Consider the following 26,125-nt stretch of genomic DNA (forward strand, 5'->3'; position numbering starts at 1 on the left):
TTAGCAGCATACTGTATAAAACAAAAACAGCTCCTTATAAAAAAAAATTATATTAAAAATTATATTAGTTATGAACAAATACAAAGATGTAACTTTTTATATGGAACTCTATAACTCTTTATATTGAGTGTGTTTTTACTCAATTGGTTCTCTATAGGGCTTATGTTTTTGGAACAAAGCAGGAATTACGGTCTGTCTGAAATGGGCTCGTGAAGGAATATTGTAACGGTGTCACAGTGTCTGGGTTGTGTCCCTGGGTTTCCACTAGATGTCCCCCTTTCTCACGGTGTCTGTCACTTTATCACTTCCTGTTCCCTTATTTGGTCACCTTCCTCCTTGTTGAGTAATTGATTGTTCCCCACCTGTCTCCTGTTCCCTCATTATCCTTCTGTGTATTTATACCCGGTCTGTCTGAGTCTGTGTTACAGAGTCCTTGTTTAATGTTAATGTTAATTCATGTCCGTCATCTTGCCTTGCCTTGTCTTCGTGTTTTGTTTATGTTTGGATTTGTTGGATATCGACCCCTGCCTGGACTGTTTATTCTTTGGATAGCCCCTTTAATAAATACATACCCGCAATTGGTTCTCTCTCCTGTGTGTTCTGTAACACCGATCGTGACAAACGGGGCTCAATTACATTAAGCATGTTCTTAAAACCTACGTTTTCCACTACAGAGTAAGGCGCTCGCTCACTCAGTACGCGCTGAAGGCTCGTTGCAAAATGGCTAATGCGTTTAACAGACCAGAAATAGAAGATCCTCCAATAACCAACAGGTCTGGTGTTTGGGTGCACTTTGGATTCCCTGTAAGCTATAATGGTGATGATAGAATGAATGGTAAATAGTAAGGTCTCATATCCGTGGCTATAACGTAAATGTAGCCTACCAATCGCCGTGGTGATGTCTTTTGCCCTGTTTGATTCCGTTGGAAATGTCTGTCTAAATGCTGCTGGGATAGTTTGTTTCGTGTATGTTTCTCCTTTTTTCGTCTTTTCCCAGATACTGACACACTAAGGTGATGTCGGCATTAATGAGTTGACATGTTTCAAGTATTCCCGCTGGTGTTTTTTTTTTTTTTTTGTATTCCCGCTGCTGTACCCTAGATACGACATATCGTTGTTGTTTTTTATCCACCACTCTCTTGCCATCACCATTATAGCTTACAGGGAATCCAAAGTGCACCCAAACACCAGACCTGTTGGTTATTGGAGGATCTTCTATTTCTGGTCTATTCCTAACATAAACATATAAGTTGGTGTTTTTTTCTTCTTCGGGGGTGTCAGGGGCATTGCCTGTTACGTCGTTTGGGTTATTGGGCTACCTTGTTGAACGCATATCATTATATTTCACAATTTTTTTTATTTTCCAAATATAATTAATTAGTCCAACGAACCGTTCAGTCCATAATGCGTACCGCGTACCGAACCGAAAGCCTCGTACCGAACGGTTCAATACGAATACGCGTATCGTTACACCCCTAGTTTCACAGGAATGTGCCTGAAAGTGATAAATGGGCCTGGTTTTTACCTAAATGATTTATAATTTATTTTAATATATATAAAAAATGTATAAGGTGTGCATTGTAGCTGACACCTAAATGGACACATTACAATTATTTTATGACTGCAAGTCTTAACTCTCAAGTGCTATTGAGCTTCAAATTTGCGTTTCAGCCCATGTGAAAAAGTAGCATAATTTACATATGATTTAGTTTATTTTAATAAATATCAAACATTCAATTCAATTGTGCATTATAGCTGACACCTATATGAATAATTGCAGTTGTTTTTATGACTATAAGTCATTCTCCTCAAATGCTACTGACGTTAGAAAAGTGTTTACCAATATTGCATGTAACTTTAGAGACGGACCCTAAATTTGAGACTCTCGAACGTCCAACGTCAAGCCAACTTTAAGCCTGTTTTTTTTTTTTTTTTTTTTTTTTACTTTTAGTTTTCTTTTCTCTTCAATGGATTGCTGATGTCCTCTACCCAGACAAAGATGTTCATCCATCAATTATGAACATTCAGCCGCAAACAGTGTTGCCAAATCTCGCGAGACAAATAAGCAACCAGGCCTGTGAAAACCAAGTAGGGGTAACTGCAGCCTGGAGCTATGGGCGTGGCAAAAGGTGGGCGTGTCAAAAGGTTTCTCATTGGTGGAAAGAAAGGTAGGGGGCGTGGCAAAAGGTTTAGCGAAAACTGGCTGTTCCGCCTAAAGGCGAGCCATACTCTTAATCGCTATTGGCCTATAGATTAATAGAAAGCGATAAATTAAGCACATAATCCTATAAAACCAATTGAAATTCATTCAGTGTAAAAACAGCGTTAATGATGTAAAGAATATTATTTTAAATTACTTTCGAAAGTAGCCTACCTTCAAAACGGTTTACTGATGTAATCACCACCACACATTTAGGTCTTAGTTTATCAATAATCAAAAACAGATTACAATTATTTTTGAGAATATACAAACGTCTCTTAACACGGTTAGTCGCACTTGATGTTCTTAAGTTAAAGTCATTTAAAGTCAGCTGTATTTGTTAACATTAGTGAACTAACAAGAACAAACAACGTACAGCTGCATGTTTATTAACTATACAAAGTTTAATAAATACCGTGTCAAATGTATTGCTCATAGTTAATGTTAGTTAATACATCAGTCAACAAATGAAACTTTATTGTAAAGTGTTACACTAGAAAACTAAGTTTTGCCTGATAGAGAAAAATTTGTACAAATTAAAAAATACTAATAAATTTAAAAATTAGTCAGAAGAGTTTAGTAACCTTGTTTTAAGTGACATTAACCAATTAAACAAACAGACACAGCTTTATCCACTAAAACATTTATTTAGCTTTCAGTTTCAGTCACCAATTCAAGTAAAAGATAGATAGATAGATAGATAGATAGATAGATAGATAGATAGATAGATAGATAGATAGATAGATAGATAGATAGATAGATAGATAGATAGATAGATAGATAGATAGATAAATAGATAGATAGATAGATAGATAGATAGATAGATAGATAGATAGATAGATAGATAAACCATTATTCATTCATTCATTCTGTAGTAGCAGTCCATAGAACAGAATCCAGCAAACTCTTTGTCTGAATAGAAAGCTGTGAAGATGCCCTTCTTTCCAAGACCACAGTATCTACAGCCATCACACATCTGCTGAGCTCCAGCTCCACTCTGTGTCCTCCTCACATCTGGACTGACAGACTTCAGTCAACCATACCTACACAAGAGAAAAACTAATTTTGAGAGAATCAAACAAGAAGTAACCAATAAGTAGAATAAAATATAAAATAAAAAAAGACTGCAAGTGTTGTCACTAGCAGAAGCGCAAGTGTCTAAGAGTGTAAGTCTGCAGCCAGACCCTTCTCCATTATATTATAATACAACTGTACTACTGACTCTACACTGAGTACCAAAAATACTTATGCTTCCTGTGCATGGTTTCTAAAAGAATGGAATCAGAAAAAAAGTTGACTTGCACTCATCTATACCACAGGTTATACTAATATTTACATTTATTCATTCAGCAGACGCTTTTATTCAAATCGACTTACAAATGAGGACAGAGTTGAAGCAATCAAAAACAACAAAAAGAGCAACGATATATAAGAGCTATAATAAGTCTCAGTTAGCTTAAAACAGTACACGTAGCAAGGGCTTTTAAATAATATAATAAATAAAAAGAAAACAGATAGAATACAAAAAGATTAGAGCAAGCTATTTCGTTCATGTGCATGTACCACTCCAACATGTTGGGTTAACTTCAAAAGAGTGACTATCCTTCGAGTGCACTTTGGGCAATGGTACAGTCAAGGCATGAGGATCTAATAAAAGAAGGCAAATCATTCAGAGTAACGTTACTGACAGTGCTTGTCTCCATCTTCTAATGTTGACAATGTGCCTCTGAAGGAAAGTCAGTGTCTTTCTCAGGTGTGGTGGATATGCAATATTGAAAGCAAAATACACACAGAAGGCTGTTATGAAGGCTTCATCAAGGCTGGTGCACTGACACACATCTATTCCATCTTCTGTCACCACACTGAGCGCTCCTCCTATGATTGACATTTTACAGTCAGTATCCATCAGGTGTATGGTAGGAAAGGTGTAGCCGGGTCCCCCTTTCATAAAATAAATAAATAAAAAGAATAATAACAACAATAATAATAATAATAATAACGAGAAAAAAAAAACCTTTCAGATTCATCAGATTCTGTTACATTCTCTATGTCTCAGACAGTGTAGCTACATACACTGCAGAAACAATCAGACGCTAATGTACAAGGTTAACAATATACGGTGCATTTCATTTTCTTGTATACAATGATAAATCTTATATTGTTTTCTAAAATTATTGCTTTAAATTTTTAACAGATGGGCTAAAAAGGTACAGAAGAATAAAATTTTACCTGAAAAGATTTGAAACAAGATATTTTACAGTTGATGAGTTTTTTTCTTTAATATACTCACTCCAGCAGGTGTCCTGAAGTATGTGTATTTTTTGAGTACATCCTCCTCAGACATTCCTTCCGTGCTTTCTCAGCGTCTCCAGGAGCATGTTCCTGTTGTGTGGTCTTTGACCGTCGTGGGGTCTGGATGTGTTTTCTGACACTCTCTTTGTAGCACATTCACATGTGCCCCAACAGACACTGAATCCTCCCTAACACAAGCTTCCTTCATCAGATCAACAGAAACAGATCATACTTAGACCGTGACAGATATGAAAAACATCTAAATACTTACTGAACAAGGTGCTTTAGATAAAAAATAATAAAAACATTGAACTGCATAAAGATTAAGATGATGGTCAGGCAGTGAAGAAGTGGAGTACATATTAAAATGATTTAAATATCTTCCTTACATTAACCTGCACTAAGTGAAAATGTTAAATTGATTAACAGTGCAAAAATAAATTATGCATATGGCAGTGTGCTTACATATTCTACAATAGCCTGCCAGTCGAGCACGTTCTGCTTTACATTTCAGGTTTAGGAATGTGTCAGATGTGCTCAAAACACAAACTTGACTGATTGTCATTTTCCAGCAAATAAAGATTACATCTTGTTACTACAATATTGAGTGTGATTATGTTGATAGAGATAAATCAATGGTTTAAAAACAATTTAACTTACACAGTCATTTCTTTCTATATTTCTCTGGAAAGGGTTCTTCAAAACCAGTGTGTTGGCAGCTTGAATATACTCTGCATTGGTTGGACACCTGGCAGAAAGAAACAAACTCTAAATTAGAGTTTTTTTTATTTTGTCTAATCGTCTTCAGATTGTGAATTGATCTTCATACAGTTGTAATAGCAGAGGTGGTAATAATTATTATACTTACAGGATGTATTCTGTACTCTATTGTACAAAAAGGACGCAGATATAAACTATCATCTCTGAAGGATTCGCAGACGATGCGGTCATCGTTTTGTCTCACTGTACATATGTCTGTCAACAACAATAAACTAATTACTAAAGCTGCAATATATAACGCAAAGGAAAAATTATGATCGTATTGCCACCCATTTGCCACCCTATTCCACCCCGGTAGATCAACCCCTGATTATATGGGATTAAAATCCTGCCATGATTTAAAACTGAAAATAAAGTTCTGAAAGGTTGAAACTAAGTGTTCGAAAAAAAAAAAAAAGTTTTGCAAGATGAAAAATAAGATTTGCAAACTTGCAAAATGTAAAAAAATAAAAATATCTCTGCAAACATTATGTAGTTTTTGAGATTTCCTTCAGAACTGCAAAATCTTTTTAAGATGTATTTAATTCTTATTGCTGCAAAGAATTTTCCAGAGTTTCAAATTTCTCAGTATTCTCCCACTGTATTAGTTTGTTTTCCAGGTTTGAAACCTTGTAAATGGTGATCTGAAAACTGGTGTGCGAATGTGTGAGTTTTGCAGGCTTGCAAAGTGGTAAAAAAAATTTAATCTCTGCAAACATAATTTGTTTTTGAGTTTTCCTTCTTCAGAAGTGCAACTCTTTTTAACGGTGTTGTGCAATCATTTTTGTGAAAAACTCTGAACTTCTGAAACTCAGAAAAAATGATTGCACAACACCGTTAAAAAGAGTGTTGCACTTCTGAAGAAGGAAAACTCAAAAACAAAATTATGTTTGCAAAGATTAAATTTTTTTTACCACTTTGCAAGCCTGCAAAGCTCTGTTTTCAGAGTTTTTTTTTTTTCACACATTCGCACACCAGTTTTCAGATCACCATTTACAAGGTTTCAAACCTGGAAAACAAACTAATACAGTGGGAGAACACTGACGAATTTGAAACTCTGAAAAATTCTTTGTGCAACATCGTAAAATTTTTTTTGCAGTTCTGAAGAAGGACATCTAAAAAACAACATAATGTTTGCAGAGATATTTTTATTTTTTTTACATTTTGCAAGCTTGCAAATCTTATTTTTCGAAAGCAGCCCACCTAGCGCGTCTTTTTGATCAAAGAGGTTATGATAAATCTGATATTTCTAAAGCTTGGGATAGGGCTTTTAACACAGACCGTGCCTCATTATTAAAGAAAAAACCTAAGCCTCATACGACATCTAAAGTATTTTTTTCAACTAGCTACACTCCAGCAGCAGGAAGAATAAAGAACATCATTCGCAAACATTGGCACGTTCTTAATAGTGACCCGACACTCAAAGACATCTGCGCTGAGCCGCCCAGGTTCATTTTTAGACGTGCCCGTAACATTCGTGACCGATTGGTTCATTCAGATATGAGTATCCCACCTTCTACTACTTGGCTTCCTAGCCCACCTCTGGGTTTCTATAAATGTGGCAATTGTGCGCAATGCTCCAACTCGACCAATGCGAAAGATTTTTCACATCCCCGTACTGGTAAGAAATATTCTATTTCTTCATTTATTAACTGTAACAGTACTCATGTAGTATACCTTCTGAAGTGTCCCTGTGGACTGGTGTACATAGGTCAAACAAAACGTCAACTTAAACTGAGGATAGCTGAACACAAAACAGCAATTCGTACTCAGAACTTAACATATGCCATGGCGAGGCACTATAAGCAGGCCAATCATGGTTCCCCTGCTTCTTTGAAGTTTTGGGGAATTGAGAAAATCTTACCTTCACCCAGAGGTGGTGACATTATTAATAAACTTCTATGCAGGGAAGCGTTTTGGATACATACACTTAACACTCGAGAACCTCTAGGTCTAAATGATGAATTGAGTTTAACATGCTTCCTTTAAACACCTAAGCATATTAAAATACAGTGTTTAAGATTAATATATTTTTACTCCCATTGTATTGTGATCTTTGTAATAATGTGGGCACTTGCCCTTTAATGATTGTTTTATGAGTGTGACACCTTGGTTCAGAGGGATGTATTTGTTTTGGGTGGCCAACGCCCCCTTAATCACACCTGTTGATGATCCTTATTAATGGCTTCATTGCTCATTCTCTCCAAGGACTCTGATGAAGATGTAACCACATCGAAACGTTAGTCATTTATTTTTTGTTATGCACCTTTAATAAATAATTTAATCAGTAGACATCTGTGTTGCACCGGCGATTCCTTTTGTTTGAATTGTTTTGTCCTGCCCTGGTTGCACCAGTTTGTCTGTGGATTACAGAAGCGCAGAGAACTCTCTTTTCTATCTTATTTTTCGATCTTGCAAAACTTTTTTAACACTTAGTTTGAACCTTTCAGAACTTTGTTTTCAGTTTTGAATCATGGCAGGATTTTAATTCCATACAATTAGGGTGCCAGTAGAGGATGGGTTAAGTAGAGCAACCACCTATAGGTGTTCCTTTAAGAAGGAGTGGTCAACCCGATAGCCATTCATCACAATGGGAACCACCAGCTCTTTTTACTGGTGCTTAGTCTGCAGACAAGAGAACTCCTGTGTCCATCAAGGTGTGAGGGACATAAGCAGGGAGGCTTTCTAAAATAGCTGCATGGTGTTAGTGCTCCCTCATTCAAATGCCTATGCTGAGAGGGTTTTCTCCATGGTGCGATTAAACAAGACAAAAACCAGGAACAGCTTAGCACTTGATGGAACCCTGTCATCCATCATGGCAGTAAAAATGGCTGGCCTGGAACCACAGTGCTTCAAATGGGAGCCACCAACCCCTGGCCTCAAAACCAGCTACCAACACCTACAATAAACAACACTGACCATTTTCTCTCTCTCTCTCTCTCTCTCTCTCTCTCTTTCACACACACACACACACACACAAATAGATGCTGAATTAAATAAATATTATTTTATTTGTAAGAATATGTGTAATTTATGAGATCAGACACCCGTCCCCATCAAACCCCTGCTGCCATCGCGGCCGCCGCCACAATCTCACTCTGAACTCAGTTCAGAACTTGAGAGCTCTGTGCATACAATAAAGATTGAAATGATACAAAAGGATGTTAAACATTCTCAGTTTTTCATGACAGCTCTCTGCCCGATAACATGATAATAGGTTTTCCACTTACTGAGGGTAGGATCATTTTTGTTTTATAAAAGCACACAAACGGGAAGGTGTAGAATGTTTTTTTTTTTTTTCAGTTAAGCAAGTTTATATTTGGTTGCTAACACTAAAAATAAATTACAAGCAAGTGACATAACCTATAAAAAAAAAGAGCGACGTAGGCTATTCAGAAGCAGAAGCAGAAAGAGCTTTATTGCCAAGTGTGTTTAGAACATACAAATAATTTGTTTTGGTAAGCTATTGTCTTTATCTTTTACCCCAATACAATCCTTTGTATGAGAGCAATATGATCAGTAAGTCATGGCAAATTCCGTTTTTACGTTACATCAGATGAGCAATTTCAACTTTTTATAAGTTAAATTAAACCCTCTCTGTATTTTTTTTTTTTTTTTTTTTGCTGGTTTAATTTAATTTCATTTGAAATGACTTGTACAAACAATAAAAAAGAAGGCAGCAAATGAGCTGAAGTTTTTAATTAGAAAGATGTGGAATCTTGTTACAGTGTATATTGAACTTTAAACATTTACATACAGTACTGAATAATAAAAAAAGGAATATGGTGTGATTAATATTCTGCTCCTCTCTCAGGTTCTATGGACATTGGATATTGGGAACCAGATGTCTCCATTTCTGACCCCCAGACCTAAACCAGCTTCCCGAAATAATAATAGCAATAATTATTATGCAGTATCCGCACTTGATATGGGAATCAGTGATGAGGAATGGGAAAGACTGCAGAAGGCTCTCGACTGGCCTGGTCCAGATAAAAAAATCAATCAGCTGAATCTGAGCACAAGCCCAGTCCACTCAACATTCTCAATTGTGGGACTCAAAAACAGTTACAAAGTGGGAGAGAACATCTCCATTGTTATCACAGCCAGAGACCACAACAACAACCTGAAAAGATACGGAGGAGATTTTTTCAAAGCAAAGCTTTTCAATTCAAACCTAAAGGTGTGCTTATTTTTATGATAAATTTTTGTGAATATGGCATACATTTATGTTTGTTAGCTTACTTTACCAGCATACTGTACATTAGTTTTCTGCAGTACACTTAACCTATTCCATTCTTCTTGAAGGCGAGTGTGTATGGGGAGGTTCTGGATCATCGTAATGGAACGTACTCTGATGTTCTTCTTGTGCCCTGGGAAGGTCAGGCACAAGTTTTTGTACGTCTTGAGCACTCCAGTGAGGTTGTGCAGATTCTTAAAAAATACAGAGAGTCTTCATTCCCACGCAGCCACTATAATGGCCACTTTGAAGGTCCAGGCCCCGAAAACACCAGGATCAGTGAAGTAGTAGAATGCAATCTTAAGTGGGGTGGAGATGGAAGTTGGAGTAAAGGCAACTGCTGCTGTGAGTATGAGGATATAAAAATGGGGACGGTGTGGCAGTGTGAGAGACCGAAGAAACTTTCCTGTGACAAACTGGTTCATCACTCAATGGGAGGTTTTAAAAGCCCTTTAAATGCATTTGAGAATCAACTTTTTACAAAGTAAGTTTGAAAGTATTCAAATGTAATTCAGAAAAATTGTAAAACTAAAAACATTTGTAGAGAAATGAATTATTACAATTTCTTCACAGGAAATTAACAAATGTTGCTATTTCTGGACAAAAAATAAACTAAAATGTCCTTCCCAACACTGCAGGCAATGGTATGTTAACATATGGAAAATGTATTAACATGTATTCTTTTTATTATTATTATAATTCAATAATCTCGCATCTCTGCTTGAGTATTTTATTTGCCCAAGTGTGTGATATTAACAATTTTCTGGCATCTTTTTCTTATTCATCTTAATGTTAAATATTATCATGCACACATTGTTTCAACAAATTAAATATTCAAGCCATAAACCTACACTATAAACCAAATAACTAGCCGAATTCTCCTTTTAATACACTGTCTTCTGCTTTCTCTTTATTTTTATTTTATTTAATGACACTTTATTTTATTTTTTTCAAAAAAGGAAATGAACAAAATATAGGCTACACAAAACACATATCAGACGACTGACATCTATAATGTAATGTTACAAGTGAATGAAGAATTTGCATTGACAGTCTTTTTAGGTAAATGTTTCTTTGCTTTAGGCACAATGGAGAGATGCAGATCTGGCTTGACAACACCAGTTCCAGCTGGGTTCTATTTAAAAGATGTTTGGAAGTCTTTTATATGCAACACTCAACAGTTCAATTCCACCCAAATGGGAAATTGTCTTAAAAACAAAATGATCTACTTGTTGGGAGACTCCACCACAAGGCAGTGGTTTGAGTATTTAGAAAGAAATGTGCCAGGCAAGTTATCCAATGATATGAGTTTGTTGTCAATGTATAAAAATAAAAATAAATAAGGTATTGACATACAGAGGCGCCACAAAGTATGTGGAAAATGAATCATGTATATTAATGTCTTGGTATTAGATGAAAATATCAAACTATGTGGCACTCTTTTCAAGCAAAACATCAAAAGACTTTCTTTAGCTTTTAAATTTGCAAATTGCTATTACAAAAACGGCTTATAAAAATTAATTCTGAGAAAAGCTCATGCAGCATTTGTTTGCAGAAGCTACTTGGTTTGATATTTTGCATCTAATGTAATGTAATTGAGACATATACGTATTTCAGTGTCACTCAAAAAGATACTGTGCAGCAAAAATTTGAATTCTGTCATCACTTATTCAACCTCATTTTGTTCCAAACTTTCTTTGATCACAACAAACTATTATATGCTTAAAGACCGTTGATACATTTGTAATTTTTTCATTTTCGTTTCGTTTTTTTGTGTGTGTGTTCTGCAAAAATAAGTCAGTCTAAAATCAAAACTCATTCCAAAATAAAAAAGGAAAGAAGAAAACATTTTCCCAGCTTCATATTACAAACACTGCCTTACAACATCAAAGTAATGAAAGAAAAAGCAACAGTTCTCAAAAAATGCTCAAGTTCAGTCAAATTCATGTTGAACTGCAGTGAACTGCTCTCTTTAAGTCCATCCATAGATTTCTATTGGATTTAAGTCAGGGCTCTGACTTGGCCACTAAAGAACATTCAACTTCCTATCATAAAGCCATTGCGTTGTTCTTTTGGAATGGGTTTTTGAATTCAGGCTTTATGACAAATAACGCTTCTCTTAAAGGGGTATGATGATTTTCTATATAGGCTCTATACTTCTTGTGGCTGTTGTAAGTCTAATGTAAGTTTTGCTTGTCTTTATTAGGCTTAACAAGAATGGATCTCCACACTCCTCGTACAGGTGGACCCCTGATGGCTGTGGAGTTAAAAAATAATCACTGGAAGCCACGCGGTGTTCCTTTGCGATTTTATAAAATGCTCATTAACGACCTGCATCATATTGCCAATGACATTGATGAAATAGCTGGTGATCCTCATGCAGTTGTTGTCTTCACTATCTTTGCCCATCGGGTTTTCCACCCAATAACATTTTACATCCATGAAGTGGCCAAAATCCGTCAGTCTGTTGTTGCGTTGCTGAGCCGTGCACCACAGACTACTGTCATCATCAAGTCTGGAAACACTGCAGGACGAAAGGTACACTTGAACACTTCCCAACCTACTTTGTTTTCAAATCATTTTCTACCTTGTTTCCTTATGATAATATTTATTGTAAACAACAAAATATGGCAAATTTGGTCTTCTGTCTTTACGTGTATACTGAAAGTTTAGGAACACTGTTGCTCATAGGGATCATAAAAAGGGATCATAAAAGGGCCATAAAATCATATTCAAAGTAGTCCATATGACTCAAGTGCTATTTTACAGGTCTTCTGAAGCAAAACAATGAAATATAAATCATGAATAATGATTACCATTTATTTTCTTGAACATTCTGCTATAAGTAAAATAGTTATCGGTTCTTTCGTGATAGGAGAGGTATATCATGTGATGTGTACTGAGATCTACACTGATCAACTATTAGCATTAAAAGCCAGTTTCACAGACATGGCTTAAAGCTAGTCCCAGACTAAAATGTGTGTTTGAGCTGTCTCGTCTGAAAATATCTTGCTCGGACATGTCTTAAAATATGTCATTTCCATTGTTCTGTCTCAAGATGCACAAATGTAAAGTTTTTAACTAACTTTTAACTAAGGCTTGGTCCTGGCTTAAGCCCTGTCTGTGAAACCAGATCCTAAAACTATCTGCCTAGTGTAGGTCCTGCTCACGCTGCCAAATATATTGGGTTACGTCTGTAACCAAGGTCACGTTGAAAAAATAAATAAATAATAAGATTCCGCAATTAAAGTAGTATTATTTCAAGAATAAAGTCAAAATATTACGAGAATAAAGTTGAAATGTTTCGAAAATAAAGTCGAAATATTACGAGAATAAAGTCGTAATACTATGAGAATAAAGTTGAAATATTACGATAATAAAGTTGTAATATAACAAGAATAAAGTTTCAATATTATGAGAATAAAGTCGAAATATTACGAGAATAAAGTCGAAATATTACGAGAATAAAGTCGTAATACTACGAGAATAAAGTCAAAATGTTTCAAGGATTTAAATAGTAGAAATTAAGTTGGAGAAAACTAAATCGGGGGGGCACTGTAGCTCTCTTATTGAATACACTAAAAATGTATGTGGGATTATTATCAGAAATCATACCATTTATCATACTCACGGGGACAGTATGCTTGGAAATAATATTTAATATCTTCCATTGCAATAGATATTTGTAGTGCGCCCGCCACCCAATAGCAATAAGATTCATGCTTTTGATAGACCTACTTTGAATGTATGTACTTTCAGAATCAGTTTTATAGTGAAACACAAATTATTCGTCTTACAATAATGTGTTTTTCAAGCGCTGTAATGATCAGATCGCTGTATTTATGTGAAATATTTCATTAAATTAAACTGTTTTCTTTGTGACATTAATCTCGTAATCTTAGAATTTTATTTATTTTTCTCGACGTGGCACTAAAACGCCATCGTAGGCAACAGTGTCCGGTCTGAGGGCAGAGCTGAAAGGTCTGGTTATGTCAGTCCTTTACACTAGGTATCACCTTTAAGGCAATACTAGCCCAGGATAAAAAGGATTTTAGTTCCATTAGCTGGTCTCTACCCTTTAGTGGAAGCAAGATTTTTTTAATTCTACCCCATGACACTGCCAGGGGAGCACAATGCAAGAGAGTCAGGATGTCATGGGTGCAGATGCATAATACTTGGCAGAACAGGGACTAAAATGGGCGAGATAAATAGTAGAGTCCAAGAAAACAGTCCAGAGAATTAATCCAACACAGACAACGAAACAGGAAAACAGGAGACAGAAGACACAGCATGAGAAAACTAAATTGAGCACCACAATGATCCCACAGACAGACAAAACACAGCAACATAATACAGAGAAGCCGATGAGCCAGACTTAAATCATATTAGCTCATCAGCGATACTGAGTTGCCCAGAGTTGCAGGTATACCAATATATAGCAAGCACACACACAGGACCTCAAAGGATGAACTCACAGACCTGCTAACTGTGACAACAACAAGTAGAGATGCAATATCTTGAGGCAAAGCCACATCTTGTCTGGTTCTAAGATATCAGACAAAAGGTCTTGCAGGGAGCAGAGGACTATGCTCAATCCATAGGAATTGCTTCCCAAGGGAAGCCAACTAAGTGCTAGCTACAACAACTTGATACTGCTGTCCTCATTAAAGAGCTATAAGGGGGGTCATTCTGCACAGAAAACCCCAGTTTCCTGTGAGAGGCAGCCTGAGAGTCGTGGCCTGGTGGTTAGAGAAGTTGACTCCTAACCCTAGGGTTGTTGGTTCGAGTCTCGGGCCGGCAATACTATGACTTAGGTGCCCTTGAGCAAGGCACTGAGCCCCCAACTGCTCACCGGGCACTGCAACATAAATGGCTGCCCACTGCTCTTGGTGTGTGTTCACGGTGTGTGTGTGTTCACTGCTGTGTGTGTGCACTTTGGATGGGTTAAATGCAGAGCACAAATTTTGAGTATGGGTCAACATACTTGGCTGTATGTCACGTCACTTACACTATAACCTGTGCTATTTTGTTTTTTGGCACATGTTAGAATAGTAACAGAAATGAGGAGGGATGGTATTCCTGAAACAAATGAATTGGATACTCGCAGAAGAGGCAACAAGAGGTAACACTCGCTTTTGGTGCTTTTTCCAGTCATCACACCATGATGAGCCAGGTTCCCCAGAGGCTTTTAGCAAAGTTTTGGATTGGCATGGTAAATATCTCTTAAAGCCTGCAGAGCACGGCCTCGCTTCATTGAACCTCCCGACCAATGCCTGAACAGTGAAGATCTAGATTGTCTGTGGCATGGGCCATAACATCACACAGATCATCATATGTAGGACAGGAAGGCTGGGAGGGCCCACTTATAACATCTCTACCCTTCTCAGCAGAGGTGTCAAGTAACAAAGTACAAATACTTCGTTACATTACTTAAGTAGAAATTTGGGGTATCTATACTTTACTTGAGTAATTATTTTTTAGCCGACTTTTTACTTCTACTCCTTACATTTTCACGCAAGTATCTGTACTTTCTACTCCTTACATTTTAAAAATAGCTTCGTTACTGCGATTTCATTTCGGCTTGTTTTCATTCCGGCTTGTCATCATTCAAAAAAAAAAAGATTATAGAGCGGAAACAAACACAGAGGACACAAGGTATGTGTTTATCGAAAGATTGTTAGAATATCCGTATCTGTGCAGTTCTTTGTCATAAATACAGTTTACAAAAGGTCACGAGGGAGCAGTCGGTTTCTCATCTTCTGTAAAGTTTTCGCTGCGTTCACCGCTCATCACTAAACAGCTGTTTCCTCCAGCAAAAATCTAGCCCTTAACACATATGAACGAACACTTACACTTATTTAAATATACTTAATTTAATCGTACGTACTTTATACATACACCAGCTACTGTGCAAAAGTCTTGGGCACGTTAGTATTTTCACTAAAGAATGGTGTTCGGCCAGTTATTTATATACTTTGCTGTTTCAGTATAAAATATCTGTTTAAATTTCCAAACATTCATTTCGCCGTTGTCAGACTGCTTGTGCATTCAAAATCGCACTAGATTATTAATAAAATTAATGGCAAACTGATATTTCCTACTGACACACTACCATGGGCGTCAGTTTGGTTTGAAATGTGGTGGGGACAGAGACGCATTCAGAAGTGCATTTTCAGAAGTGCTGTGTACAATGATGCATTTTTTTTTTTCTCTTTCGCGCAGGTCATGTTTTGAAAGACGTCCTGTATCTTATTAATGTAAATAAATAAAATGTATACAAAAATGTGATGATGTCCGACTCGTTTTATGAAGAAGAAAGCCGTACAAAGCATTAGACATATGATATATGACCCACTAATCTGCTTCATATCATCATATAAGTACCATGTTGACAATATGACATGGCCATGACGTGGTTTAATGTACCTAAACAATGATTACCAAATTTCTCTTTCATGTTGCTTTGTTATAACCACTGAAAACGGGGAAAAAATCTAACCCAAAATCGGGCCTCGCTCTACATTATCCCGCTTATTACATGGCTACCCACCAAATAAATCAATAATTTGACACAAAATATTGATTTAAAAAAGAGTTTATTGATTTAAACACGATTGTATTGCTTCCGCTAAAGAAAATAGTTCCATCTCTACGATTAGAATCCTGCCGCGTCCATAGCAACGCTCTGTTTTTCATGGCAACGGTGTTATTATCAAGAAATAACAGACTTCATTCTACAGTGGAATTCAACCAAGCCATGTAATAATTTGATTTAATTCCCAGTACAATTTACCATATCTACACACAACACAACTTAAGCACTACAAATTTTATCAAGATTGAAAAAGCAAAAATACGTGTAGCACAGATGAACACTATTTATTGACTATCACACCATGATCTGACTGCTCTCAATTCACAACAACATGCATCCATCCAATGTACATCAGGCATTTTGACTAAAACTTGATCCATTCCTCACCATCATCATCATCATCATCATCATCATCATCATCACAACTATTCCAGAATTCAGCAATAGATTCAAGCAATAATTAAACAAGATACTGACTACTCAACAATCATCTCCCCCAATACTTGCTGTATGAGCGCAAACCGTAACTAGCTAATTAAGTTGGTGGCTAAGGAAGTCTAACGTAACATTAATTGCAAGAGAAGAATTAAAACAGCCGATCCCTTGTGTGCAAATGCACAAGACCTAGCCATAATACCAGCAAATCTTAATAAACATAAGTTATCGCGTCTTACCTTTGTGTCAATGGTCTGCAGACCCATGCTGTGTGTACAACAACATCCATTTGTTCTACAGGTTATCACTTTGATATGTTATAGTCCATGGCACTAGGATGCAACCTTGTGATATTGTATGAAGGCTAAATGACTTGCTCGTCTATGATAAATTCGCCAGAAATTCTGGCCAATCCCAGCAAAGACTAGGTAGCCTCGTTCCCGCTCGTTCACTGTCCATTCCAAACTGTCAACTCATTTGAAAAACATTCTTTAAAAAAAAGAAGCGCGATAGTCATATAGAGAAAATAATGTTACAGTTGTTGCAGTTTTAATGAACAGAAAAGCGTGTAGCCAGCGCAGCAGCAGAACGGTTAAATTGAACTCGAGGTTTTCAAAAAAAAAAAAAAAAAAGTGGTGGGTACAAAATGACTCATGATGAAATCTGGGGGGGACGCGACCCCCCCGTCCCCCCCGAAATCGACGCCTATGCACACTACAGCATATATGTAAATAACTGGCTTAAAACCCTTTTTTGGGGTGAAAATACTAATGTGCCTTAGACTTTTGCACAGTACTCTACTTTACAAACGACTGTTGCTACTTTATAAAGAATGAGCATACAGTCATTCACAGAATGGATTAAAGACAGTGACAGACAACACTCATCTTAACTAAATATCAGAGTGAGTGACAGAGATACAGTCGAAACATTATGTGTGGTTTTTGTATTAAGTAATGACCCAGATTATGAACAGTGTTGGGAAGGTTACTTTGGAAATGTAATAGGTTACAGATTACAAGTTACCCTGTTTAAAATGTAATAGTAGTGTAACTTTTTCAATTACTTTATTAAAGTAATGTAACTAATTACTTTTGAGTACTTTTTGATTACTTTTCTAAATTTGTGAAAATTAAAGAATAATAAATAAAAGCATATACATCAACTTAAATACAGTTATCTAATAAGCATATGACGTATTCTGTGTAATAAACTCCTGAAACATTGGTGTTTTTTTTAAACTGCTGTTTCTTTGTATATGATGATAGTTTTCTCAAAATAAGTAAAATGCACATGAAGTGACACAAAGCAGTTCTAGAAATTATGTTTATGTGCTCGTGTACTCCTATATTGAGACAGCAGAGGTTGAAAACACTGCGAGCTTCAGTAGGCCTATGTGTAGTAAATGAAACCATGTCTTTGCCATTAATTTACAAGAGGGGCGGACTGGGAAAAAAATTCAGACTGGAAAATTCAAACTCATACAAACAAATTCATGGACAAAACTATTTTTTTGTATGGACCTGACATAAAAAAGGTTTAAATCTTTAATTTGGGGACATGCAAAATAATTAAAAGTTCTCTCCTGAACTGCACCTTCACTTCCATTTTTCTCTTCAGTCTCTTTATTTTGCCCTGTTATCCATCTCTCTCATGACTTTAATACTCAAGATTGAACAAAACTATACTTTACAATACAATACCCTACAATACTACAATATTTTTATAGAAAAATCCTAATACTGTACACGAGTCATGTTTTTCCCTTACAAAAAATTACCATGCTTTTATTAGCCTATATAAAAGTAAAATAACCTTGTTTTTTTTTTTTTTTTTGCAAATGGATTTGTATTTATTTTTAAATAAATACATTTGTAAAATAATTTTACATTTTTGGTTATCACAGTTAAAAAATAGTAACAATTTTCTCTGGATTTATAGTTAAATATTAAAAAATGTTAATTTTCGTAAGGGTTGTGTTGTTGTCTGTTGTAGCTCCCCCTAAACCTATAAAAAAAAATCTGAATTTTTTTTCAGCTAAATTACTACTGTAACATTACAACAGATAATAATGATGTCCTTTATATAGTATTTTGAGTGATGACTGATGAGCAACGTGCTGCTGCTTGATTAAATAAATAAAAAAACAAAGACAAAAAAGCATCTTTACAGATGAAACTGACCTGAAACCCTGAACAGTAGTTCTGCTTCTCTGCTCCAGCAATTCACTCTTTTCTCTCTCTCTCTCTCTCTCTCTCTCTCTCTCTCTCTCTCTCTCTCTCTCTCTCTCGCATTGATTACCGTTTGGCGGAGGTGCGGAGAGCGCGCGAGTCATGACTAACACTTCATGACTTATTAGAGATTTAATTATCAAATGGCGGATTCGCAAATGATCGCTTTAGTACATTCGGCAGGCAATTATACAATAATGATATTAAATAGCGGGCAAAATCGGCTGCCAGGCCACCGGGAATTGTCCCGGTTCTCCCGGTGTCCAGTCCGCGCCTGATTTCCACAGACACGCAGAATTTGCAAGTCATATATTGCATTTTTGGGGCTTATATTCACAGACACTAGTCGATGTCATGTTTTGATTCAAGTGTACTGACCTACTTTTGATTTAGCTAGTCATCCAAAATGTGGCATAATCCGTCCGCGTTAGGCATTTCGTTTTTATGACTGGATTCTACGAACCAGACTGTATTTCCGCATCCCGGAAATTATTAGGGCGGTATGTCTCAGAATAGTCAGTGAAATTTGTGAAAGAAATCAGTTAAATCTGTATGTGGATGTGTGTAAATATTCAAATGTAATCCCCTTTGTAATCGTAAAAAATTTCATAAGTAACTGTAATTTAATTACTCATTTTTTCTTAGTAACTGTAACTAATTACAGTTACAATAATTTTGTAATTAAATTACGTAACGCCGTTACATGTAACTAGTTACTCCCCAACACTGATTATGAAATACATTTACAGACATCCCAAGTCTCCCGGAAGTTCCGGGAGTCTCCCGCATAGTGAAAGCGGCTCCCTGAGACCCGCAAATTAGTTAAAATCTCCCGGAATCTAGACCGAGCGAGCAAAAGCGCGCATGCGAAACAGATACTGTGTTTCAAACCGTGTAGCCCACGCACGGCGAGGGAGAGGGAGCGAGAGACCTTGCGTGTGTGTGCTAATGTGCGTGTGTGCGAAGCGCATGTAAGACAGAGAGCATCCTGATTGGCCTGTTTCTGCAAATCAGAAAGTTTTGCAAACTTCTGCAAAGTTCAGTGTGGGTGGGCTTTTATCTCTTGTCCCGAACAAAATTAATCAGTTAGGTCTATCTAGAAACAGGAGCACCATTGGAGAGGGAGAGTGCCACAAAACAAAAAAAGTAGAAGACACATTTTACGGCAGACTTCACGAAAGTGTACCCCTGTCTTATAGGTGTCAAACATAATGACAGTCTTGCTCAAGCATTGCCCATGGAGGGTTATATGATTGCAAAAGGCATGTTGAGATGAGTTGACAAGTTTAATTTCATCTGCATATTATTCAGGCTAGTTGCCAAGGCTACATGAAAACAACCAACTCCTTAGACCTGTTTAAAGTTGCAATGGAAAATAAATAAAAGCAGTTTACATAAATTGTATAAGCAGATTATATAAATAGTAAAAGTAATCTACATATTTAAACATAATTAACGAATAATTACATAGGCCTATAGCTTATAGAAATAATATTTTATGCTTTTATATCTGTTAGGGACCACAACATGTTAGGGAGGCTAAGCGCAGGGAAGGCTGCTCCAATATATCTCAGTTCTCCCAATCAGATAGGCAAAGTCTCACTGAGAAGGTGACTACAGCTGAGATGTATGTCCTTCCTTTTTTTGGGGGGGGGGGGGGGGGGGGGGATACCTCCCTGAAATTACTTTTTGCAGGTTGGGATGTCTGCATTTATTAGCCTTAGATTAAGCATAACTTGGGAAATAAGAGCATCCAAAGTGAATGCTATGTATTTATTTTAAATATTTGTAATGTTCTTTAATGTTATCCATAGTTTTTTTGTGGGTCTTTTTTTTAAAGTATCGGTTCAGGCACCGTTTAGGCGCCGGTACCGTTTTAAAAGTATCGAAATGGCACTGGATTATTTCTCACTGGCTCATTTACCAAATGGGTGCTTTCTCTTCGTCCTCCACAAATTAAGCTACTGTAGGTAGTTCAGTAGCGAGACGTTTTAATAAATTATCGTTTGCGATTGACGACGCGATTGACAATGTTGTGATAAGTAGGCTATACCAACTTTGTAACTCGTTTATATTCAGTGAACATATCTGCAATGTATTTCGGTCCTAGGTCATTGAGTGATTTATAGACGAGTAAAAGTACTTTAAAATCAATCCTAAATGTAACTGGAAGCCAGTGTAAGGACCTGAGGACTGGTGTGATATGCTCAGATTTTCTGGTTCTAGTCAGAATCCTTGCAGCAGAGTTCTGGATGAGCTGCAGCTGTCTAATGGTCTTTTTGGAAAGGCCGGTGAGGAGCCCATTACAATAGTCCACCCTGCTGGTGATAAAGGCATGAACAAGTTTCTCCAAGTCTTGACTGGAAACAAAGCATCTAATTCTTGCAATGTTTTTTTAGATGATAGTATGCTGATTTAGTTATTGCTTTGACATGACTACTGAAAATAAGGTCTGTCTCCAGAATCACATCAAGATTCCTGACTTCATATTTAGTTGTTTGACCCCTAGAGTCAAGGTATGCATTCACCTTGAAAACTTCATCTTTATTTCCAAATGCAATAACTTCAGTTTTTTTCCTTGTTTAACTAAAGAAAGTTCTGGCACATCCAACTATTAATTTCACCAATACATTGGCAGAGGGAGTCAATGGGGCCGTAGTCATTTGGAGATAAGCATAGCTGTGAAAGGCAATTTGGTTCTTTCTCATTATTTGACTTAGTGGGAGCATATAAAGGCTAAACAAGAGAGATGCAAGAATTGACCCTTGTGGGACTCCACATGTCATGGACGTCCACTAAGACTTATGCTCTCCTAGACTCACATAATAGCCTCTCCCTTCTAAGTATGACCTGAACTATTTGAGTACCATCCCAGAAAGCCCGACCCAGTTCTCCAGTCTCTCTAGTAGTATGTTATGATCGACAGTGTCAAATGCAGCACTGAGATCTAGCAATACCAGCATTGATATTTTGCCAGAGTCAGAATTTAAGCGAATATCATTTATTATCTTAATGAGTGCTGTCTTTGTGCTTTGATGCGGTCGGAAACCAGATTGAAAATTTTCCAGGTATCCATTTGAGTTTAAGTATTTGTTCAGCTGACTAAAAACTACCTTTTCTATAATTTTGCCTATAAAAGGAAGATTAGATATTGGTCTATAATTGCTCAAATTGGTGTTATTAAGATTGCTCTTTTTCAGGAGGGGCTTAACACCTGCAGTTTTCAGGGAGTTTGGAAATGTCCCAGAAAGAAGTGAGGCGATCTGCTTCTTAACAATTGAGCACACTTTTGAAAAAAGATGTGGGAAGTGTGTCAAGATAGCATGTTGACGATTTTAGGTGATGCACTATTTCTTCCAAACCTTTGCTTTCAATTGCTTCAAAAGTAGACATAGTATATTTTTGATATGGTGGCCAAATCTGTCTGACCTCTGCATTGCCTGAGGATGTGTCAATCGCCTTCCTGATATTGATGATCTTCTCAGAAAAAAAGGAACCATACTCATTGCATTTGCTGTCTGAGTGCAGTTCACTGGGAATCTGACTTGGGGGGTTTGTCAGTCTCTCAACAGTGGCAAAAAGAGTACGAGTGTTGTTTAAGTTACTTTTTATAAGGTCTGAGAAGAAATTCTGTCTAGCTGTGGCTAGTTTCACATTAAAAGCATTAAGGCTGTCTTTATACATGCGATAGTGAATTTCAAGTTTCGTCTTCCGCCACATCCGCTCTGCTTTTCTGCATTGTCTTTTCATAGTCTGAACTGCTGTTGATCTTCTCCAAACTGATTTATGTCTGTTTGTTTTCTTACTGACTATTATTGGAGCATATCATTAATAACATTCTTAACTTTTGAGTTAAAGGAATCAAGGAAAATATCAACAGAGTCTGCAGAAATGCTTGGTGTTAAAGATATAGCCTCCATAAAATAGTACACTTGTGTTCTCGTTTATGCATCTCCTTCTGACAGAGACAGATCTAGATTCAGTGGTAGCAGAGATCAATATCTCAAAGGAAATACAGAAGTGATCAGATAGTGCTACGTCCTTAATAACAATGGATGAAATGTTTAGACCCCTTCTGATGATTAAATCTAGAGTGTGTCCATCTTTGTGTGTGGGTCCATGCACATGCTGAATCAGGTCAAAGGTATTTAGAACCGTTATCATTTCTTTTGTAGTTTTATTTTCTGCATTATCTATGTGAATATTAAAATCCCCTGCAATAGCAAAACAGTCAAACTCTGAGGAATTCATTGATAACATTTCTGTGACCTCTTCAACAAAGGCTGGAGAGTATTTTGGAGGCCTGTAAATAATAATAAATGGAATGCGTGGAGCTCATTTCAGCACAATCCCTAGATATTCAAAAGACAAGTACTGACCAAATGACACTTGCTTGCATTGATAGACATCTTTAAATAGAGCAGCTACACCTCCACCTCTCCTAACAGTGCTGCAGACACTCATGTAAGTTAAGTTTGGAGGGACTGCTTCATTGAGGACTGTTGCAGTGCAGCTGTCTTCTAGCCATGTTTCATTTAGAAACATAAAATTCAGATTGTTTGTGGTTATAAAGTCATTGATTAGAAATGATTTATTTTTTTAGTGAGCGAATGTTTAAAAATGCTAACTTGATGGAAGAGCTTTGTGCCTTTACATCGATCTTAGTTTGATGCATAATAGGCCGCAGATTAGATGAGTTTGCCCTTCAGCTTGAAAAGGCCTAAGACTTTCTATCAAACTGAAATAGAGAAAGCTACTGGGTTTCCGCTTTTTCTGTAAACATTTGTGAATGTTGCTGCTATTATAGCGGGGACCCGACACATACTGTATCACTGAGAGCAGCTATAAGTTGTTTTTGGTTCACCTTCAGCAGATAGAGGCTGAAGGTGAAATGGGCCTTGGGTACCCATGACCCTGATGTCAGTTCAATGTTTGTCCTTCCTTGAAACACTTTAGTTAAGGAATTGACATATGCATATCACAAACTCCCCACAAGACCTTTTTGAGATACTCTGACTCGGTTGTCTATCAGTATCTGACCCTTGTCAGAGTCACTCAGATCTTTTCACTTGCTATTTTTTTTCAGCACATAAAAACTTGGGACATTTTACTAATATAGTTAATGTTATTCACTTTACCTGTCAGTGGTTTTAATGTTGTGGTTGATCCGTGGGATGTCATTTGCACAGTAGCAATACATACAGTATAAACAACAGACTTTATGTAGTTTGTCCAAACCAGCATTGCTTATTCCAGGTCTGACAGTATCATTTGCTACTGATCTTTACATCTGTAGGCTAAATATGTTTATTCTACCTCTACCAAACTATGTCTTTAGACACTTTTATATTTTATTTTATGGAAGGTTCATTTACTAGAAATGTCCTGTTTTCTGATTCTGATTTGTGTTCTTACAGAATATTTTTCAAAGTGATTGGTTAACCATGCAGCTGAACACAGTGATGCGAGAGATGTTAAAAGATGTTGATGGAGTAATCTACTTAGATGTATGGCAGATGACTTCCTGTCACTATCTACATGAAAATATTCACCCAGGATCTGTTATCGTTGCTAATGAGGTCAATCTGTTTCTATCATATGTCTGTCCTATCTGATTAATCATTTACAATTACACAGCCCCAAAGAATAATATTTATCTTGCTTTGCTATCATCAGCAATGTACACACAATGAGACGGCATAAAAACTTGTATACAGACTTGAATGAACAGCTTACAAATACCCTTATGAATAATGGATAATTTATTGCATTAGAAAGGCTAAACCTAAATTGTTTTAATGAACCAATTTGTAAATAAAGTGATTATGTTATGTTTTGTCTGTTTCCATTCATTTGTGTAATTTTACAGTAAATACAATTCAAACTTAATAAAATTATAACATTATACACTGTTTTCAGCATAACACCATCAGCTTTCAGTATTGCAGAACAAATATGATCATTTGTATGAAGTTGACTGCAATTTTCAGTACAAAAGTTAAAAACTTGCATTTGGACAGAGATAAGTGACATGAGTTAACCTTTATACCATAATGAAAGTAATGTTTGTGTAACAAGGGGTGCGTCATGACAACAGAGTGAGAATCCACTTGCAGGCTTTAATTGTAGAGCATAGTCAAATACCAGTAAAACAATATAAACAAGGCAGTCCAAAAGTCCAAAAGAGTAATTCACAAAAGAGCAGGGACGTGCAACGACATTTTGAAAGGCAGGGGCTTAAGTGGAAAAAGGGCACTTCTCATATATATATATATCCCTAAACAAAACATTAAATGAATTAGGGATTTGCAATATTGACAAAAAAATGTCTCAGTATTTTCTGGGATTTCATCAATAATGATAATTAGATAAGTAGTTAAATAATAGTATTAGTATAATGGTGTTACTGTGCTTATATCTTAAGAACTACAGTGGACAACCGACTCCTAATGTTTTTGATATTATTCATATTCTGTGTGGTGATCAATTCTAAAAGTGTGCCTCATCTTTTCAGTCAAATTCTTAAATTGAGTCAGTCAATTAGAATAAGAAGTCATTTGGGTTGTTACCAAGCAAACTAAATCAGTATAAGGATCAGTATCGAAAATTAATCTTTCCAATGCAGAGAAAACACAGAAGCTGCATTAGAAGGGGCATATAGATGCATTTACACAATATTTAATGCAGAACATGAATATATTTAACCTGCAGTTAAAAATGCATTAATACTGTTTGTAGGTGGCAGCAAGTTACTGTTAATGAGTGAGTCATTGCGATTGAACGAATCATTTAAACGGGTGATTCGTTCAGGAAAGAAACACCTCATGTTGCTCAGAGATGCAAATCGGAATTATGAACAGTCAATATTATTATGTTTAAAATGTAAATGTTTTAATATTAAATTCTTGTTTATTGAACTGCTCTATAAAATCAATATCACATTTGTGATCATTATACTTTTTGGTGGAAAAAATGTCTTTAATACAGTTTAATACCGATTAACTATATGAAATGATAAAAATATAAATTTCTGCCCTCATATCTTGAATTTTATGACCATTATAAATACATTATAATAAACTGAATCAGGCAGTTAAAGAATGCACAGTGTTTTATTCTGACAGATTTCGTATTGCCTTAGCTAAACTTTAGCTAGCTTACATGGGTCTCTCATAAGTCATGGATGTTAGCAAGCCAAATGAACTATAATTACCTTTTTTCTTTAGGATAATAGCTGTAAATTCGAGGCACAGGTAGCTTACTCTTTTGCTCACTACTCAACTCCACACCAAGACAAACACAATTGTATAGGGTGAGAGGGCTTTAGTTCTGCGGCTCTCTGCCTGCCAGTGATCTGCATGTGCAGATCAATGTGT

General features: G+C 36.4%; 2 protein-coding genes across 2 annotated transcripts; both read left to right on the forward strand.

The window, feature by feature from the left end:
* The first annotated feature begins 9,088 nt into the window (after nucleotides 1–9,088).
* LOC132124018 (NXPE family member 3-like) lies at nucleotides 9,089–10,008 on the forward strand. Its single transcript, XM_059534746.1, has 2 exons — nucleotides 9,089–9,431; nucleotides 9,557–10,008. Exons 1-2 carry the CDS (start codon nucleotides 9,096–9,098, stop codon nucleotides 9,974–9,976), a joined length of 756 nt encoding a protein of 251 aa, XP_059390729.1. The 5' UTR covers nucleotides 9,089–9,095; the 3' UTR covers nucleotides 9,977–10,008.
* A 568-nt stretch (nucleotides 10,009–10,576) lies between these two features.
* Nucleotides 10,577–23,661, forward strand: LOC132123895 (NXPE family member 3-like). Its single transcript, XM_059534589.1, has 3 exons — nucleotides 10,577–10,775; nucleotides 11,695–12,026; nucleotides 23,557–23,661. Exons 1-3 carry the CDS (start codon nucleotides 10,577–10,579, stop codon nucleotides 23,659–23,661), a joined length of 636 nt encoding a protein of 211 aa, XP_059390572.1.
* Nucleotides 23,662–26,125: the final 2,464 nt, after the last annotated feature.

Source organism: Carassius carassius, chromosome 42 (assembly GCF_963082965.1).
Source record: "Carassius carassius chromosome 42, fCarCar2.1, whole genome shotgun sequence".
Classification (NCBI taxonomy): domain Eukaryota; kingdom Metazoa; phylum Chordata; class Actinopteri; order Cypriniformes; family Cyprinidae; genus Carassius; species Carassius carassius.